Source organism: Pantherophis guttatus, chromosome 2 (assembly GCF_059756535.1).
Source record: "Pantherophis guttatus breed Tessera chromosome 2, ASM5975653v1, whole genome shotgun sequence".
Classification (NCBI taxonomy): domain Eukaryota; kingdom Metazoa; phylum Chordata; class Lepidosauria; order Squamata; family Colubridae; genus Pantherophis; species Pantherophis guttatus.
Window position 1 is genome coordinate 24,292,501 of NC_142064.1, and position 20,478 is coordinate 24,312,978.

Below are 20,478 nucleotides of genomic sequence, written 5' to 3' on the forward strand. Positions count from 1 at the left end.
CAGGCCTCTACTACCCTGGAAAACCTAGCAGAATTTTCAGATGAATCCGGGGACAACTTCACATACTCTAGACTTATACAACTTTATACACAGGTATTATGAATTAAAGAATTTTCATCATGCTTGTGAATATGGTTCATTGAAATCAAAACATGTTTACTTGATAATGGAAGTTAGGGAGACATTCAAAACAAATATGAAAGGAATATTGAACCAATTGATTGAATTATCTTCCCCGTTGTTTTTGAATTAGAATAGAGCTAAAATTAATGGGACTGGGAATAAAAATCAGGATTGTATGTTTAAATATGATTAAACCAGACCAATCTGTCTAACCTTTGAACTAGTTATTAAAACACTGAAAGTGAACTGGATGATTTAGGATTGTATATGCGTTCTGAGATCTTCATTGATTAAAGCTGCTTTCAGTGCATTTTTTTCACTTGTGGCTACATAGATGACACATTTTACAAATAACATATTGTTCTAAACAGGTTATTAAAACTGATAAATGCTCGTAGAAGTTTTAAAAGCTGTATAAGTGTGTGCATCTTTGTGCAACTTTTCAGATATGTGGACTTCAACTCCCAGAATTCCCCAGCCAGCATGTTCCGACAGTTGAAGTCCACATGTCTGCTCAGGGCCACATATGTGTTCTGACCTGGCTCCCAAACACAACAAACCCTCTGTAGTTAAATAAATGTTCCCTTTATTAGGAGCGCCAGCAGCCCCAGCAAAAAGTCTCTCTGTCTCTCTCACAGCAGGCTAATAAGTCCATCCCACCAGAAGATGAATAGTTGTCTGCCACACCTATTCATCTCCGCCCCCTGTCTTTTACCCACAGAGCTAAGGTGGGGCTTCGCTAGCAGCAGTGGCTTTTCCGTCCCAAGGGTCAGCCCATAGATTTCCACTGTTCTCCTCTTCTCTGCCTTTCGCCCATCAGCTGTTCCTCCTCTTCCACATCAGCCATCTCCAGACCTGGGGGCTGTTGACTCTCCATCTAAGGGCTGATGGACAACCCAGGTTCCACCTCTGTCTCTATTTCTGACAGCATCATTCCCTCTTTCCCCTCGGAGCTCTCAGTTTGCCTTGATGCTGACCCTGACTTCTACGCCGCCTCCTCATCTGATTCGGCTGCTGGAGGGGCTTGTGGTTGATAGGCCACAGCAATATGGATCATATGCCTGCTTAGGGCCACATATGGACCTTACTGCTCCAAAAGGTCTGTTTTTCCACATCCATTTGTTGGCATGCATTGCCTAGCACAACTCTCAAGAAGTCAAATACCATGCCAGCCCAAAATGTTCTGCAATCTGTTGTTAGTTCTTTTTCTGTTCTTAGATTTGCTAAGGTGCCTTTCCCAAGAGTGTTCCAGGTGATCTCAGTGGAATGATTTGATAATGGAGCACAGGATTGTGGCCAATGGGCTTTTCTGCTTGGAAAACAGTGGTTTCTTCTTGTGATCTGCAAAAAAAAATAATAATCTCTAGTTGCAAAGCTGTGAACCCTTCAGTAAATCGAATTCAGTTCAAACTGATAACCCAATTTTGCAGTTTTTAAAATAGCTGCCTTACTAATAAGGGAAAGTGCCACCATTGAAATGTAAAGAAAAGTTAACTTAAAATCCACCTTTAACTTAATGCAGCCATATTTCTTGGCCAAGTTAGGAAGGTGTAAGCAGGCTGCATCTAACAAAACCTAAGCTCCTCCGTCTCTTTAAAGGCGCTATTAGATATCACATATTTTGAAGAAAACCAACTTGTTGATGAAGAGTTTCCAGAAGAATCCTCTCTGCAGAAAGTTGAGGAACTAATTGGTGCACTCTCCGAGCCAGAAAACCTGGTCAATGAAAGTGGTGTTTTCCAAGAAGTAAGTATTAAGTCAGCCATAATCGCTCAAATAGACCTTTTGTTCAAGAATATGATCAACATTGATGACCAACATTGAATAAAGCCCTTCCATTATCAAAAAACTTAAATGATCTTTCATTCCTGCACTTTTTATTGTATATTTTGCAGCAATCATACCCAGCAGTGTGTTTCTCTGTCAGATCGGTATAAGGTAGCTTAATGTCTGATTGGCTTTTGTGTGCCACTTAACTTTTTTAAATTTTATCAAGTAGAAAACACATTTTTAATTCTTGGAATTAGTGTTGTAATACCTGTGAGCACCATGTGCCACGTAACACTTTATGCCCTATTAGTTTACAAATAACAACAGTTTTGAAAGAGAAAGATGACAAAAAATGAGAATAGCTTTTTCAAGCTATCACAAGGCTGGCCTTATTGAACTTTTAAATATTTAGATTTCTAATACTACTGTTTCCCCCAAATTAAGACATCCCCTGATAATAAGCCCAATTGGGCTTTTGAGCACATGGCAATAAGGCCAAGTGCTTATTTCAGGGTTCAAAAAAATATAAGACAGGGTCTTATTTTCAGGGAAACACGGTAACTGTTTAATATTTTGACCATGTAATGCTACCAGGAGGTGAAATTGCATGATAATGCCAGGTATTTGGAAAGGATGCTGATCCCTATTTTATAGGAATTTGCTCTAGCTACATGTTTGAAGCGTCTGTTCTTCCCGTTTATATGAAGCTCAAGTTTTTTCACTGATGGGCATCTTTTCCTAGCCGCTTGAAGTACTTGGAATTGAATTGCTGGAATGCCTTTATTGGAGAAGAGGAGCTTTGATCTACATGTTTTGCCACACAGTTAAAGGAAGAAAGGAATGGCTTAGGAAGGAGAATGACTTACTTAAAAAGGTATATTTTCCCATTCCATCACAATAAAAATATTGCCCCCTCCTGCAAGAATGATGCCTATTTTTCAAAATAAGTTCCAGATCCAATTACATAGACAAGATACCAGTTGAAATTTGGACTATGAGAAATTGACAATTCTTTAAATATTTTTCCAGTACAAATAAAAGGCAGTGAATCAAAATGTATGGCTTAGCATAGATTGAATTTCCCCTCTTGTTCCCTTAAACCAGTGTTTCTCAACCTTGACCATTTTAAGATGGGTGGGCTCAAACTCCCAGAATTCCCTATGCAGGATGGGAATTTGGGGAGTTAAAATCCACCTATCTTAAAATGCCCAAGACTGAGAATTCTGCTTTGTTGTCATGACTGAAGAAGAAATACTGTGTGTTCCTCAGATACATGGATTTCAACTCCCAGACTTCTCTAGCCAGCATTCTCTCATTGCAGATAATTCTAGAAATTGAAAGTTCACACGTGAAGGATTCTCAGGTCGAGGAAAGTGCCATAGTTTTTGAAGACCGTAATCTCCCTCAGTAGAAACTGAAACTTCCTATATTTATTTTATTCTAGAATAAACAAAGATGTGTTTTGGTATGAACTTTTAAGTTCTTTATAGAGGAATTCAGCCTGATTTTTAGTAAAAGTAGAGTACCAGAACATGTCAAATGAAGTCCTATACAACAGTTAAAATCATATTTATTTTATTTATTAGATTTTTATCCCATCTATTACAGTAATTCAAGGTAGCAAACATAATGAGATATCAGCGGCTTAAATTCTACCTCAAGCCTGATCAAACAAGTCCTTATTGCTAAAACCTACCAAGATTTGGCATCAGGTGTAAATAGCACAGAGAACATTTCATGTTCAGGACACCCGTATCAAAAAAACCAGCCTCTTGTAAGACACAAATACTTTCCCTTGGCTTAGTTATGTATTGATAGCATCCATCAGTACATTGCTCTTATTTACACAGAGTCTTATTTTTGAGTCTGCTGATAAATAGAAAGTAAATAATGTAACTTTTATAGCTTGGAAATTTGTGTGTTTCGTGAAGATTTTTCTGTTGTGAAGACTATGTATTGAAAAGGCTATCTTAAGTGCCATTTATTTTTCACTTCAGTTCCTTAAGGAAGGAATCCATTACTTGATAAAGATGCTTGATTTTAGATGTTCTGACAACCGAAATGAGGAATTTGTAGTTCGAGATACAGGCACAGCTATATTGGTCAATGGAGGTAAGTGTTCCATATTAATGCTTCTTAGTAAAAAGGATTCTCAGCTGCACATTGAAATAAAGGCACGTTTTAGAGAAAGCTGCTAAATCTTGCAAGTTGGAAGCATTTATTTGCACATTATTTTCAGATGCTTTAGATCTCATTTTCTCATATCATCCCTGTAAAATAAACTAGGGAATTCAATAATAATTATTGCTTAATATAATTATTATACTAATTATATAATTATTAATTCATCATGCCCTTATTCAGGATCCACCCTCATTCTATCTATTAATTCCCCCACTCCAAAACCCCTCATCTTTTCATAGCTTTCTTCATGGTTTTTGATGGAAGTTTTCAGTTTTGTGCAAAAAGGGATTTTTGCCAACCACATTGATATAGAATGAAAGCTGAGTATAATAAGGAGAAATATAATTTAAAGGATTTAATTAGGTTGGTTGATTTCTATGCTGCAATCTTGTCAGTTGTAGCTCATTGCTATGACATTGTGCTTTATGACTGCATGTAGTGATGGAGGGACTCAGTGGCTAAAACGCTGAGCTTGTCAATCGAAAGATTTGCAGTTCAGCAGTTCGAATCCCTAGTGCCGCATAACGGGGTGAGCTCCCGTTACTTGTCCCAGCTTCTGCCAACCTAGCAGTTTGAAAGCACGTAAAAAATGCAAGTAGAAAAACTTGGTGGGACGGTAACAGCGTTCCGTGCGCCTTTGGCATTTAGTCATGCCGGCCACATGACAATGGATATGTCTTCGGACAGCGCTGGCTCTTTGGCTTTGAAATGGAGATGAGCACCACCCCCTAGAGTCAGGAACAACTGGCACATATGTGCAAAGGGAACCTTTATTTATTTATTTATTTATTTATTGGTTCAATTTATATGCCGCCCTTTTCCGGAGACTCAGGGTGGCTTACAATGCATTAAGCAATAGCCTTCATACTTTTGTATATACCTGCTTAGTAGGGCTTTCGCACCCCCCCCCCCAAAGCGGTGTTCTTTTTTATACAAAGTCAGCTTATTGCCCCCACAATCCGGGTCCTCATTATAATCATTTACCTTTAGTGATGGAGATCCTGTTCCCAATTGCTGTCATAACTCGAGGACTACCTATAGAATGAATTCATCGTTCAGTGTCTTACATGTCACCCTTACATTCATTATGATAACATTAAGGAGGCTTTATCTTTTTAGATACTGGAAAGGGAGGGCAAGTAACTCTAACCAGACTTAGGGTTTGCTTGATGCAAATGATACCTTCCAAATGTTTTCTTTCCCCTCTGGCAGGTATTTTTAGTGATACCCACCTGTTGGCAATGATGTACTGTGGAGAAATGTGTTACTGGGGGCTGAAATACTGTGGAGATCAAGGCATGGAACTGCATAGAGAATCCCCGGGCAGTTCAGAAAACATCATCATGGACTTTCAGGAAATTGGAGAGAAAATGTTAACAAAATACATTGCAGTGTGTGAAGGACCTTTAAGATCACATGGTTGGGATACAAAGAATGCAAAGCGCATATTGGATTATTTTAAACAATTGTCATCCTAACTGACGTAAGCATATGGTGCGTGTACTGAAAACAAGTATTAAAGTGAAGAAAATTATATAAATTTGTTTTATGGTTGAGTCATGGGTGCATCTCTTTCAAAATGAGCTAACAATCGTGTGCATTTCTTGATTTCAATTATACAGAAATTGTTGGAACTGTAATACAAATTACTCTGGAATAATTTCAGAAGGGTTAGAGGGTAGAAATCAATTTCAGGTAGAAGGCACCTATGAATTGTAGATGGCCCCTCCAAGCCCCTACTCTTGTTGCATTCCCAGGAGTTCCTGAAATTTTTATGAGGATTGGGGAAAACTGCCAAATACTTGGGCTGCAATTTTCTGCCTAATTTGGGGAATAAAAAGTTTGCTTAAAGCAGTGTCACTTTTTTGAGGAAAGAAATGAATATCAGAAAGTGGGGAGACCTGCAAATGCGGTCCTTAAGCAAACTTGGTCTCATTAAGCAAATCAATTATCCCCAACTGGTTTTTTGCCAGAAACCTGGAAGTAAATGTCAGAAACTGGCAAAAATATTGCAACTCATGGTCATGTGATCTTGGCATGCTGCAAACAGCCATAAAGGTGAGCTGGTTGCCAAGTGCCTAAATGATCATAGGCGATGGGACAGATATGTGTGGCCATCATAACTTTGAACCATCATTAAGTAACCAGTTGTAAATCAAGGATTACCTGCAGTTGTCGAGCGGTACAGTGGTCAGGGGTGCTTGAAAAAAAGGGATTTTTTTTTCCAGGGGGCAGGCTGCTAAGCTTTGTCTACATAAAATAGAGCATGACCTTTTATTATGGTTATGCAAAGCACCCAAGAGACATACCTTGCAATGGATGCTAGCACAAGGTGACTCTTCAGTGCTAAAAGTGGCCGTTTCCTTCAGAAGCATATTGGGCTATTTCAAAAACTAACCCCAGCCGTCTGAATGAGGATGCACAGCCATGGAGCTTTGTCAGTGGCCCCACCACAAAGCTTGAAGGTTGACTTTCAAAGCAGCCATGCCAACCTTCCAAAAAAAACACTGACTGCTGAACATTTCAAGGAGTTGCTTTGCTTGTACTAATGGACTCTGCCCTGCCCTCCTAGCTCTTCTATCAAGCTACCAAGAGATTCCTTATAAGCTCGGTCTTCACTTCCTATGGCAGGATGAAATCATGTCATAGTCCAGGGGTACATTATCTACAGGGTCCCAGTATCCTTTGATGCTTCTAGGTACGCAAGCTCCATTTTGCATTGCTTTGCCCTATTTTGCTCAGACTTCTTTGCCATGGTGTTAAAAGGATGTGTCACCTTAAAGTGCGCTGTTTAACGTAGCTTTCTATGACATTTTTAGAGCTAGAGATGGCTGCACAAAATATTAATCACCCAAGACTTTTCATTCAAGGGAAAAATACAGAATGACATGTCTTTCTGGCTAAAATTGAAAGAAATACATATTTCAATATTTGGGAGTTTTTTCACATTTTGTTTAGTGGATTAGAAGATTTCAGTAAATTGAAATATAAAGAAATATTCCACGAAAAGTGGCCAATGTCCTGAGAACTGGTAAAAGGGCTGAAATGAATACAGCATTTCGCTGTTCTAAAAAAAATCCTCGGCAACATTCAAGACACACAAATACTTCGGACCAATAGTGGGTTTCAAAAATTTTTACTACCGGTTCTGTGGGTGTGGCTTGGCAGGCCTGGCATGGCTTGGTGGGCATGGCAGGGGAAGGATACTCTAAAATCTCCATTCTCACCCCACTCCAGGGGAAGGTTACTGCAAAATCTCCATTTCCTCCTGATCAGCTGGGACTTGGGAGGCAGAGAATAGATGGGGATGGGGCCAGTCAGAATTTTTACTACTACTCAAAATTTCTGCTACCGGTTCTGCAGAACTGGTCAGAACCTGCTGAAACCCACCTCTGCTTCGGACATATTTCTTACAGCTTTACTTTGAAAACTACTGTAAACCAATAAAACAGCATAAGCAGGAAGCTGAGCATCCTTTAGGCAGGGCCATCGCGGCAGTAGGCGGGACGCCCGGAAAGGGAAGCGAGTTGACGGATCAACTCCAACATTGCCACCTGCGGATAAACCACCGGCTAGGAGAGCGCGCCGAGAGAGAGAGAGAGAGGTGCTGGGCTCCTCCATCGGTCCGGACCGCTAAGTCCACTCGCCCTCAGCCAAAGCCGCCCTGGCTGCAGCGTAGGGGAGTCGAAATCAACCCTCTTCTTTCCGCGAAAGCCAAACCAGGCGTAGCTTTTACAGCCGGCGGCATTGCCATGTCCGCGAATGCCGGCGGGGACTGGCGCGCCTTGGAATGCGCGCTGCGCAACAGCCTCCAACACCTTCGGGACAAGTGGGCGCAACGGACGAGGCTGTGGAGAAACACCGATTGTGCCCCGGAGAAGCAGGAGGAGGAGGAAGCGAAGGAGACAATCGGGAGCCAGTCCAGCGCCCTGGAAAGCCTGCCGGTAGGAACTCGCCCGAGCCAGCTCACCAGCTCCAACGCGGCCGCTTCCCGTTATTTTGGGGAGGGTGATGGATAAGTTCTACGTTCTTCCGCCACTCTCTTTCATCTTTTCATTGGCCACAAGCCTTAGGGGTGGGGTCCTCATTCAGCCAATCGCACCCTTGCAGAGTCAGTGGGCGAGGTCAGTACAGTATATAAGCTCCATTCAAAAAAGAGTTGCTGAACTCAAAAAGTTTTTCTTTCGGAGGCAAAGCACTGGGAGGATGCAGGGAATGAATTAAGAGCTTGTTTTCCAGCTGATGTTTGCTCTCCAGGCGAAGTCAAATAAGGCACCCTGTGTAGTATCTCTGATCTTCATGTCCCCAGAAATGAAGAAGTTGACCATGTCCTAAGATAACGCTGGAGAAAAGCCACAAACTTGTAGCTTTTGGTGAAAAAAACTGAGATCCCCAATTTCTCTCACACAATTCTCAAATCCTGCAAATGTTAACTTAACGCGCACTGTTTTTATCTTGTAAATAGGGGAGCTTTAGATAAAACTGTGATTTTTCTTGAAGTCAGGTTTTTTTTTTTTAAATGTCAGCTTTTTGTGTGTGGCTGAACTGCATTTTTATTGTCTCATTTACAGATATATGTGAAATTATACATTATGTCCTTTCTCACACCAAAAGAGCTGATTTATTTGGGAAGCACCAACTACTATTGGAGAATAACGGTCCAAGATCCCTTGCTTTGGAGATATTTCCTCATTCGGGATCTTCCTTCTTGGAATTCCATAGATTGGGAATCCCTCCCAGATGCAAAGATATTTAACCAGCCTTTTGTGGAGCCAGATAATATCGACCCATGTAATTTCATGGCAGCGTAAGTATTTAATCATCTAATGATGAAAAGTAAAGTAACAAATTTAATTCCATGCACATTTACTCCAAAATAAAATCCATTTGATTTAATGAAGCAAAGCTTCATTGAATATGAATTGCTTTGCAGGCTCTCATTTTCAAGTATTTTTTTTAAAAAAACTCTTTAGTTATACAGTATAGCAAGTCCTCGACTTGCAGCCATTCATTTATCAACCATTCCAAGTTATAACAGCACTGGGGGGGGAGTGACTTTCAACCAGTCCTCATACTTATGACCATGGCAGCATTTTCATGATCACATGATCAAAATCAAGGTGCTTGGCAATCCAGCATGTCCTTACAATAGTTGCCTCATCCTGGGGTCATGTGCTCGCCATTTGCAACCTTCCCAGGAGGGTTCTGACAAACAAAGGGGAAAACTGGATTCTCTTTCAAATCATGATTAACTTAACAATTGCAGTGATTCACTTAACAACCATGGTCGTTAAGATTAGGCACAGCTCACTAACCATCTTGCTTAGCAATGGAATTCCTAGTTCCAGTGATGGACATAAATTGAGGACTACGTGTATGTAACATGGCACATATTTGGTATCATTTGTCTTTATACAAATATATTATGACAACTATACTGTATTATACTATGATAATTTCCAGGGGTGTGTTAGAAAATTACATTTTACCACATTTTGTTTTTTTTTTTCCTAGCCAATTCCTCCCGCCCACCCCACCTCACCCCCAGGACATCAATTTATTTATTTGTTTGTTTCATTTCTACACTGCTCACCTCACCTCAGTGATTCTAGATCCCGGGTGTCAAACACAAAGCCCATGAGCTGGATCCTGCCCGTAGGGCCGTCCTGGAATATGTAAGGAGCTGGCCCACATCACTTCGCCCCAGTCTACCCAGTGCGAAGAGGAAGCATCAGGCCAGCGTGGCTTCGGCCTGGTCTACCCAGTGCAAAGAGGAAACAGGCCAGCAGTTTGGGGAGTGGGGTCAAGCTGGCTATGCCCACCCAGTTGGCCACACCAGAGGTGGGTTTCAGCAGGTTCTGACCAGTTCTGGAGAGCTGATAGCAGAAATTTTGAGTAGTTCGGAGAACTGGTAAATACCATCTCTGACTGGTTCCGCCCCAATCTATTCTCTGCCTCCCGAGTCCCAGCTGATCGGGAGGAAATGGGGATTTTGCAGTAACCTTCCCCTGGAGTGGGATAGGAATGGATATTTTACAGTATCCTTCCCCTGGAGTGGGGTGGGAATGGAGATTCTTCAGTATCCTTCCCCTGCCATGCATACCAAGCCATGCCCACCATGCCATGCCCACCATGCCATGCCCACCAAGCCACGCCCACAGAATCGGTAGTAAAAAAATTTGAATCCCACCATTGAGCCATACCCACCCAGTTGGCCACCACCCCCCATGACCCCCGAGGTCAACCACAGCCCTGATGCGGCCCTCAATGAAATTGAATTTGACTCCCCTGCTCTAGATTCTTATGAGCGAAGCTGCTAAGGAATAAAGTATAATACAGTAACACACCATGTTTATTGGACATTGTCAACTAATGCTGATTGCTTTTTTTTTTTTTAAATGCAGGTATAAAAAATGCTGTTCCTTCCATAAAAGTTTTTTGAAGCCCAACAGGACTACTTATAGCACCATGTCTTCTTTTCTACAGTCACTGATCACACAGGCAGAGCCTTGCTTTCCTATGTTTGGGCCTGGTTTGGAAGATTTGGATCAATCTTTGGTCTACACAATGATGGCAAGTCCAGACATTCTGCCGCTTGCTGGCATGCCTTCTAGACAAATACAGGGTAATGTGGTTTTCTTTTTCATTTTATAAACTTTGTGAGAATATAAAATGAATAAAACTAACAAGAACGAATATTAAGAATGAAAGAAGAAAATAAGAAAGACAAAAAACTGCAAAAGCCAAAGAAAAGGGGAGGGGGGTAATGAAGAAATGACTTCCCGTTATAAGTATAACGTGAATTTATTTTTAATTTTTATTTATTTAGTAAACATACAGTATTATTTTTTTATTTGTATTTATTTGGTAAATGTACAGTATGTATCGCCTTGCTTAGAGGTGATTCTAGGCAGCTTATAATCACAAAAACAAGCTAAAACATTAAAATAATGTTAAAATTGGTTTAATATTAGAAAGATGGGAAGGAAGGGAACATGATGCACCCAGGAAGGAGATGGGATCCTATATCAACCTGCTAATCACCTCCAGGATAACATACCCCCATTGGAGATCCAGGCAAATTGGCAGAAGCAAATCTTTAGGCCCTTTTAGAAGGCCAAAAGGATGGCTCCGGATCTAGAGGGACACAATGTACCAAAGGGTAAGACCATAGCAGAAAAGGCTCTTCTGGACTCCACCAGCTGGAATTCCTTGACCAATGGGATCTGTGGTGGCTCAGTGGTTAAAATGCAGTATTGCAGGCTAACTCTGCCAACTGCCAGCAGTTTGATTCTCACCAGGCTCATGGTTGAACCAGCCTTCCATCCTTCTGAGGTCGGTAAAATGAGGACCCAGATTATTGGGGTAATATCCTGACTCTGTAAATCTCTTAGAGAGGGCTGTAAAGCACTATGAAGCTGTATATAAGTCTAAGTGCTATTGCTATTGCTATCCACAACATGCCCATTCTTTCGGTGTGGGTGGGGCAGGTCAATCCTATTGGGGCGATATGGTTCCTCAGATAGCCTGGCCCCATGCCATGCAATTCATCTCTTGCTATATTGTTAGAGTATGGTTTGCATTTTTTCTATAAACCAGACTTTATTTAATGACATTTTAGTCTCATAGGATTTAATAACATAGATGTCTCTGAGGCTAAAAATGCTGCTTGTCCAAAAGAAAGTGTAAGTAAGTATAATTTTAATATTGTGAGAATGGGTGCCAGGTGACAAATTGTATTTATATATTAACTTAGAAAATGTCAGGCGCAGGAAATTAGGAGTCAGAATAGAGTTCAAAAGCAGTATGAGTTGTATTCCATGCAACCTATACACAAGAATCTGATCTACTAACAGTCAAGGCAAATTGGTGCCAGGTGTCAACAAACTTCAAGGGGGGGCTGGACTTAGGTCTCTTACAGGGGTGTAGTGACTCCAAACTGATGATACGTTTGATCCCATCCTCAGGTTCAGGTAAATCATCTCCTACAGAAAATGCTACAAACTCTTTGATATTAGCCATTAGATCCCAGCAGTTACCCAAATCTTCCATGAAAACATTTTTATCCATTTAAGACCATGTATCTAGTGTCAGTTTAGTATGAGAAAGGAGATTAAAGTCATTTGATCTTACAATTAATCTTACAATTTTCAGGTCAATATAATAGTCAGAGGAGATGCAGCAAATCTTCCTCAACCAAGGTGTGGGCATTTCTCTGTAGATTTTTAATCATTTAATGATTAAACATTTTTAATCATCTCATCTAATCAATTACATTAACTGTGATTCACAACTGGAAAACATTTTCAAGCATGCAGAAATAATTGATTTTAGGCATTTGTATGAAACTGAATACATTCTTCATTAAAAACAGATGTTCTAATTTATACACTGTATTTATTTTTATTTTTCCTCTAATAGGAATAGGCTCTGGAGTCTCATTTAATTTGAATGGCCGGAACTTTAACATTCTGACACTGTATTCAAAAACTAGGTAACATTTGTTGAGCTTGTTCTGAGGTAAAGTTAATTTCAAAAAATTGTTTTGAGTTCTTGGTGTTCTCTAAGCTTTGAACAACCTTTCAACAACCAAGCTGAGAGAGTACTTTGAGCTCTGTAGTTGATACAGAGCCATAGATACTTTCTTCTTTTGAAAAAATTATTTGCCTGGGACAGTTTTTTAAAGAACATTCCTAGATATGATTTGTTGCTGGAATTAAGGGTCATATCATCATAATTTTCAAACAACAGTTTTCCAGTGGACAAGATAATTATTTAGTAGTACATCAGCTGGCCTTGAAGAGGCCACATTGTTCTTTCAGAGTCAGTGGTGGTGAATCTTTTGGGCTGGGCATGTTAAAAATGTGGTATCTTGATTCTACTAGTATGTGTTTGTGTCTCACACACACAGGGTGGAGAGAGAGAGAGAACAAAAACAAAAACATCATAAAGAGTAATATTAATTTATTTAAATTTCTTATTAAATAAATAAATTAAAACTTACAGGCTCGTAAATATTTCTCAGAATGCCTATCCAAGGCAGTTCCAGGTTATTTGAAGACTGAATGCTTTGAAGATGCTCTTATGTGGCCTTGCTGCCTCCAAAACAGCAAGAAAGCACACCCCATTTTCACATGTTTTTTGGAAGCTCCAGAGAAGGCCCTGTCTCAACTTCCAGAGAGACCACAGTCCTGACATGTCACAAAAAAATGACATTGCATGTTATCTGTGTCACATGTGTCATAGGTTTGCCATCCCCGTTCAAAACCATTTGTCATCAGATCATTTAAATCAAGGCTGTAAAGCTGGAGTAGGACGGGGATATCATTCAAGGGTTACTTGGTGACTCTTGCTCCTCTCCACAATTGTGATCAATTTGTAGTAAATTAAAATTATTGAGTTTTATGACTGAGGGCCAGATTGATGTAGTAGTTGGCACTAGGCTAGAAACTGGGAGACCACAAAGCCTTAGGAATGAAGCCATCTGGGTGACTTTGGACCAGTCATTTTCTCTCAGATCTAAGGAGGAGAAGGAAATGGCAAACCACTTCTGAAAATTTACCAAGAAAACTGCAGGGATTAATCCAAACAACCACTAAGAATCAACACTGACTCTAAGACACACACGCAGAGTTTTGTAACTAACTAAGGTTTAACTAAGAGTTGAGAGGAAATCAGGAGATTGACTTTAAAATGCATTTTTAATGCTGGATATGTTTATTTTCCACATTGATCATGTTCATCTCTCTTCCCACCCCCCAGTTATAGAGACCCCTGATACATTCCATAAGACCCACATCTGGCCGCAAATCTCAAAAGAACTCATGCAACCCTGCTTTACTTTTTCCCAGAGTCTTTGAAATAATTAGTGTCTTTTTTTCCAGAAAAGAAAGGCAAAGAGACAAAGCAGATACAAATTCCATCAATAAGATGTTCTACGAAGTGAGCAATGTGGATGGGACAACACAATATAAGCTAATTGAACATGTTCAGAATGTGTGCAGGCTAGCCAATGGATTCATCTTCGTTGCCGATGCGGAGGACCATAAAGGTAAGAATTTTTGAACAATGCTGGCATTTTTCAAAGGACAACATTTAAGGTACATCAGGCAGAGGTGAATGAAACAACCATCTCTCTTTTCAGGACACAATCGCCAAATTGAATTTGCTTGGATGTCAGCAATGCTTGATCCCACACTTGGGCCTTCGGCCAGACCTCTATTGATTTTGTCTTGCATTTCATGTGCTTCAAAGGAAAGGATTCCTTGTGTTTACCTGGCACATCAGCTGCAACTAAACCTGCTTGACCGACCATGGATGGTACCATAATTTTTTTGAAGCTATATACTCAGTTATCTAACCACATATACAGACACACATACACATTGCCAGAGTAGTTTATATAGCTCAAGTTAGAAATATAGGCCTGTGCTCAAGCCTATAATCTAAAGGCATAACAGATAAGGAAGGATAGATGGAGAAGGAAGAAGAGGAAAAAATCTATCAAATACCCGTTTTTAAATTGATACTGAATATAATGAATGGCTAGTGCTGAACATGTTCAAATGATCTGAATCGGCTGCTCTTCAGTGATTAATGAAAAGTGCCAAGAGCTCAACTGGATTTTGCTTTGTTCTCTGTCTCTTATTCAACCAGATGGAATGGCTTCTGCTACTTCATTTGTCAGTTTTAAAGCATATTTTTCCTGCACTGTAGTCAACTTTGCATTACATAATTGATTGACAGTAGGTTAAGAAGGCAAATTTCCCACATTCGTGTAATTAAATAATGTAATTAAGTTTTGTGACTGCTACAAGATGTGATAGCAATGGCCACAGAATTTAAGGGTCATTAGGATCATTAAATTGTTTTTTTTTTTAATTATTTGAAGGCAACTGTAAATTCCACAATACTTGTTTCAGTTTGGATCTGTCTTTTTCTTGGGTTTTACAGGTTCAGGACATCGAAGCTGCCACACTGGTGGGACTGTTGGATGGAATTCAGTGGCTCCTGGAACATGTCAAACATTAAAATCCATAATAATCAAGTCAGTTTTAATAAAAAATTATCTGTCTTACATGGCCAAATATGATGAGGGTGTTATTTATCTCAGTTAGTAAGAGCTGGGAAATCTTCCTCAAGATTTAATGGAGACATGGAAATAAGGAAAGAAAATTATGCAATGACAGATGTAATTCCTTTACATATAGTCTTCAATTTATGACTGAAGTTGAGCCCTGAGTTACTGCTAGCTAATTAACCCTTTCTGTGTAAGTATTTCTTTATGTAAGGAAGCCCACACCAGTAATTCCTCTTCAATCTTCAATCTTCCATCTTCCATAGTGCAAAGCAAAACGAACACCAAACAGCTCTTGAAAATGCATTCTCCTGCTTTTTTTCCCCTCAGTTTTTATTTGATTTTTTTGAAAATAAAGTGTCAGGGAAATTCTTAGGTTTAGTTACAATTCAAGTCATATGTAACCCTGGGGAGGTTCATAGTAACTTTGAATGGTCATTAGGCAACATCATAAATTGACATCTGTATTGCAAATTATTTTAAACTTGCATTTAGAAATTGTCACTTAGCAACTCTTGCAGATTACACCATTGTACTATGGATCATTTTTGCTTTCTATATGTGGGGAAAGGAGTGGCAGTACTTGGAGGGTGGGGTGAAAAGAAGAACCAGCCTAGTCCTTACGTAGCCACAAGTGAATTAAGTCCAAACTTCCTTGACTACCATTGATCTTAATATAATTCTAAGCAGTGCTGACCTTAGTTGAGAAGATTCTTGTGCATAGACGTGGGTGTCAAACTCAAGGCCCGCAGGCTGGATCTGGCCCATGGGGTGCTTAGATCTGGCCCGCGGGGCCACCCTGGAAACAGCAAAGGACTGGCCCATGGTGCCTCTGCCAGCGAAAACAGAGTATGTTTTCAGCTGTGACGGCGTCCTGCAGCCCTCTGCCAGTGAAAACTAACACACACCCCCCCGAGCCCGTTTTCACTGGCAGAGCGCTCAGGCCACCACAAGTGCCCCCGATATGAGTGACGTCAAGCTGGCCATGCCCACCCTAGGCACGCCCACCCCAGGACCCAAGATCAAACACAACCCTGAAGCGGCCCTCAATGAAATTGAGTTTGACACCCCTGAACTATAGCAATCAGCTTGATTGAATCTTCAGTTCTAGACATGGTATTTCATGCCTGACAACATACTAACTTGTAACCATTAAGATAAAGAGGATAAAACCAGATTGCTAATCTAAGATCTGCCAAAGTAAGAAGGAATCATAGCTATGTTCTCATAAATAGGAACTTCTCTGGATTCCTAAGTTATTTCCAAAATATGTCCTCACATCATCCATTGGTGCTGTCCACCAGAGACTGTTTCTTCCCTAAAAATATTCCTGGCAAAGATTCTGCCATCTAAAATTATGATCAAGGCCAGAGATGGGTTTCAGCAGGTTCTGACCAGTTCTGGAGAACCGGTGGTGGAAATTTTGAATAGTTCGGAGAACTGGTAGTGAAAATTCTGACTGGCCCCGCCCCTATCTATTCTCTGCCTCCCAAGTCCCAGCTGATCAGGAGGAAATGGGGATTTTGCAATAACCTTCCCCTGGATTGGGGACGGAATGGAGATTTTACAGTATCCTTCCCCTGGAGTGGGGTGGGAATGGAGATTTTACAGTATCCTTCCCCTGCCATGCCCACCAAGCCACGCCCACCAAGCCATGCCATGCCCACCAAGCCACACCCACAGAACCGGTAGTAAAAAATTTTGAAACCCACTACTGATCAAGACCCTGAAAAGGATGTGCTATTAAGCCAACTCCAGAGGTTCATGTTCATATTATCTGTTGCTATTATAAAATGGTGGCAAAAGCTCCCCAACAATTTGAACCAACAGCCAACATCAATGCCTGCTGAATTGTTTTGATTTTGATTTTGCATATTGTAAACCCCTTTATATTTCATAAGGAAAGTTTCAAACAAATGTGGTTTTTTTTAAAAAAAAAAAAAAAAAGCATACATGCATTCCTAGGGACACTTCAATAATGAAATTTAAAAATAATAGGAGTTGATTTGTGATTTAATATACAGGTTGTCCTTGACTTACAATGACTCATTTGGTGACCATTCAAAGTCACAACGGCACTGAAAAAAGTGACTTCCAATTGGTCCTCACACTTACGACCATTGCCTCATCCTCATGGTCATGTGATCCAAATTTGGGCGCTTGGCAATCAGCATGTATTTCTGACAGATGCAGAATCCTGCGATCATGTGATTGCCATCTGCAATTTTCCTATCAAGCATGGGAAAATCAGAAGCCCAGGCAGTTCACATGAATACAAAGGTTTATTGCCAAATCTCCAAGAATCTGAATTACTAATGGTCAAAGCAAATTGGCAATAGATAAGAGTCAGTAGAATTCAAGGTGGGCTGGACTTAGATCTCTTGTGGGTGCAAAGGGTCTCGATACTGATGGCATGTTTGACCCCTTCCTTGGGCTCAGCCCAGTCATCTCTTACATTTCCCAGTCAGCTTCTGACAAGCAAAGCAATGGGGAAATCTGTATTTACTTAACAGCTGCACGATTCAGTTAACAACTATAGTGATTCTCTTAGCAACCGTGGCAAAAAATCAGGTGCAATTCACTTAATAATCAAGTTACTTAGAAATAGTAATTTTGGTCCCATTTGTGGTCTTAAGTTGAAGGCTGTACTCACAAGCAGACATGTTTTAATATACTTGAAAATAATAATATATGACCTCATTTTCCTTTTCAGGTACTGAAAATATTTACAGTATGTTGTACATTTAAAAACTGGATATGTAGACTCTCACTGAACTCCTGTATATAATTCAGAAATAGGTTCTGTGGAATTTGGTGAACTTCGTTCTAAGAAATACGCATTGCATCACCGTATCATTGCTGTATCATTCTTTACCAACCACCAGATGTCATCTTTGCGACATAGAAGTATGAATTCTTTCACAGATTTTAGAAAAATAGAGCCGCTTTCTTCAAATTTCTTCTGAATAGCATACAGTAAGCCGTTTCTGGAGACAGAAAATCTGCAAGAAATATTTTAAAACCCCCTGTTTATTTTGCACTAAATTTTTTATGAAAAGGAAACTGAATAATAGTTGTTTTTTAATTGCAAAACTGTTCCCAGTAAATTCCTTGGAAAGCTTGGAAGCAGAATAGTGCTGTTCATTCCTTTAGGACAAGGGTGTTAAACTCACGTTGTCATGGCGGCGCCAAATGATATATCACAACTTTTTTTCCCCTTCACTAAACCGGGCGTGGGTATTGTAGGAAGTTAGCACCTACCCCTTTCCTAGAAGAATGAAATATTTTAGGAAATATTAAAAAGGCAGAATATTATGTTTCCCTGGATGAGAAATGGAGAAGCATGGTTTAAAGACGAAGCAGCTCCCACCTTCTTGCCCCCCTCCACCCTTTATCAATGGGCCAGAGGCAGAAACTCAATCTTTGTCAATGGGACAACGCATTGCAATGCATGCAACACAATAGGACCCATCTAGCAGCAGAAACTCACCACATGGCACCTGGGAAGATTACATCAGCCAGCAAGGCTAGCTAAGACCCCCACCCCCTGGGAGTCTGACAACCAATCAGGATACTCTTTCTGGGCTCCTGGAAGTTCAAAGCCAGATAGGGCATAAAACCCGGGGACTCGCAGCATCTCCGCCCTTTTTCTGTTCAGGAACTTGAACCATGTGATCCTGTCCACCATTAAACCATCTTTCCAAGCAGTCTCCATGTTTCCAGTGTCTTTTTCCCCAGTTGGAGCTGAACCCAGAAGGATATTTCTTCCTACAGTATGGCCAGCCCTTGATGCATCCGGCCAGCGGACCACAAGTTTCACACCCCTGCTTTAGGAAAACAAATATTTATGAATATGTACAGGTTTCATATGTGAGGAAAGAGATCTCTTTAAAAGAAGAGGAGAAAGCTGTACCCAATAATGTACTTTTTCTTGAGGTGGCTCTCACCTTTCACCTTTAATTTTGTCTGGGCTTGGAAGCTAGGCAGGGACAGGGCTGGTTAATACTTGCATGGAAGCAGAAAATTCCAGGGTTGTAGATTAAACCAGGATAGTGTTTCTCAATCCTGCTGCCAGCTGGGGAATTCTGAGAGTTAGTCCACACATCTTAAAAGTTTCCAAAATTGAGAAACACTGGACTGGTACCGTTTTTTTCGGAGTATAAGATGCACCTTGGTTTTTGAGGAGGAAAATAAGAAAAGAGCTGATTGGCAGGTGGATCGGCTCCCGGAATACCCCAATCAGCTGTTCCCAGAGGTGAATTTTAGCAACAGGTTCCTTGGTTGTGAGCTCTGTGCCTTGCTTTTTTTTCTGCCTCTGAAACTTCTAAAACTCTGTTTCAGAAAAAAAAAAATTCCTGCTTCTGAAACAGTGGTGGGTTGCTACCGGTTCTCCCCAGTTCTTGTGAACCGGTAGTGGAAATTTTGAGTAGTTTGGAGAACCGGTAAATACCACCTCTGCCTGGCCCCGCCCCAATCTATTCGCTGCCTCCCGAGTCCCAGCTGATCGCCTAGAAGGAAAAAAACTGTTTGAACTCTTGCCGTGGCGCTTCAAAGGGCCGCCCTATAGCTGATCAGTGGTAAAAGGCAGTGTGGTGGTAGACCAGTGCGCTCCAAAAACAAATGGGTAGACCAGTGCACTCCAAAAACAAATAGGTAGACCGGAACGCTCCAAAAATAAATGGGTTAAAAGCCTAGTAGACCAGTACCTCTGCTAAAGCCTAAAGAATTGTCACATGACCATCAAACCATGCCCACAAAATAAGCCATGCTCACAGAACCGGTAATAAAAATTTTTAGAACCCACCCCTGCTCTGAAAGCCTCCAAAACAGAACTTCAGAAAAAAAGCCTCTGAAGCTCTGTTTGGGGGCTTCTTTTCTGAAGCTCTGATGCTTTTTTCAGCCTCTGAAACTTCCGTTTGAGAAGCTGGGCGGGGCTACATTCAGAGTATAAGACACATCCAGATTTTCATCCTCTTTTTTTGGGAAAAAAGGTGCGTTTTATACTCCGAAAAATACGGTAAGTCAAAAAGACATCCCAAAAGAAGGCAAATCATTTCTGCACTGTTGCCAAGAACATGGAATCTATGTATCTTAAGGTATCACAGTGACTTAAGTTTAATTTTCTGGACTTCAGACTTTTGAATGCACAATTGTGCATCAGCACGTCACAAAGGATGAAGGATTTGGAGACAGATGCTTTATGTGGTGAGTCACAGAGCTGAACAGTGCAATCAGAAAAGAACCAAAATGGAGGTAGCTTCTTGATGAAGGACCATCCATTCAGTCTGGTTGCTGATTCTTTCCAGACATTGGGGGGAATGGGG

General features: G+C 40.6%; 2 protein-coding genes across 3 annotated transcripts in view; both read left to right on the plus strand.

Annotated features, from left to right (window-relative positions):
• Positions 1 to 5,617, plus strand: part of RIMOC1 (RAB7A interacting MON1-CCZ1 complex subunit 1) — a 9,485-nt gene extending 3,868 nt beyond the window's left edge. The window contains exons 2-6 of the mRNA XM_034440808.3: positions 1 to 93; positions 1,723 to 1,869; positions 2,636 to 2,767; positions 3,891 to 4,005; positions 5,290 to 5,617. The exon at positions 1 to 93 is cut by the window's left edge and continues 14 nt beyond it. Of these exons, the coding sequence (XP_034296699.2) occupies positions 1 to 93; positions 1,723 to 1,869; positions 2,636 to 2,767; positions 3,891 to 4,005; positions 5,290 to 5,555 (753 nt within the window). The 3' untranslated portion in view covers positions 5,556 to 5,617. The remainder of the gene's footprint in view (positions 94 to 1,722; positions 1,870 to 2,635; positions 2,768 to 3,890; positions 4,006 to 5,289) is intronic.
• A 2,212-nt stretch (positions 5,618 to 7,829) lies between these two features.
• On the plus strand, positions 7,830 to 17,977 carry FBXO4 (F-box protein 4). 2 transcript variants are annotated; one of them, XM_087888231.1, is made up of 8 exons: positions 7,830 to 8,021; positions 8,649 to 8,884; positions 10,482 to 10,702; positions 12,499 to 12,571; positions 13,962 to 14,128; positions 14,222 to 14,397; positions 15,031 to 15,124; positions 17,868 to 17,977. In XM_087888231.1, the coding sequence occupies exons 1-7, from the start codon at positions 7,830 to 7,832 to the stop codon at positions 15,106 to 15,108; spliced, it is 1,143 nt and encodes a 380-aa protein (XP_087744357.1). In that variant the 3' UTR covers positions 15,109 to 15,124; positions 17,868 to 17,977. The 2 variants fall into 2 exon arrangements, with proteins under 2 accessions (XP_087744357.1, XP_034296701.2); XM_034440810.3 differs by lacking the exon at positions 17,868 to 17,977 and having other exon boundaries at positions 15,031 to 15,154.
• Positions 17,978 to 20,478: the final 2,501 nt, after the last annotated feature.

Bases quoted from the DNA above. Each gene is read 5' to 3' on its own strand.
- FBXO4 (XM_087888231.1), top strand. From the start codon at position 7,830: ATGTCCGCGAATGCCGGCGGGGACTGGCGCGCCTTGGAATGCGCGCTG. The intron at 8,885-10,481 runs GTAAGTATTTAA...TTTTAAATGCAG, and splicing joins CCATGTAATTTCATGGCAGC to GTATAAAAAATGCTGTTCCT. The intron at 10,703-12,498 runs GTAATGTGGTTT...TTCCTCTAATAG, and splicing joins GCCTTCTAGACAAATACAGG to GAATAGGCTCTGGAGTCTCA.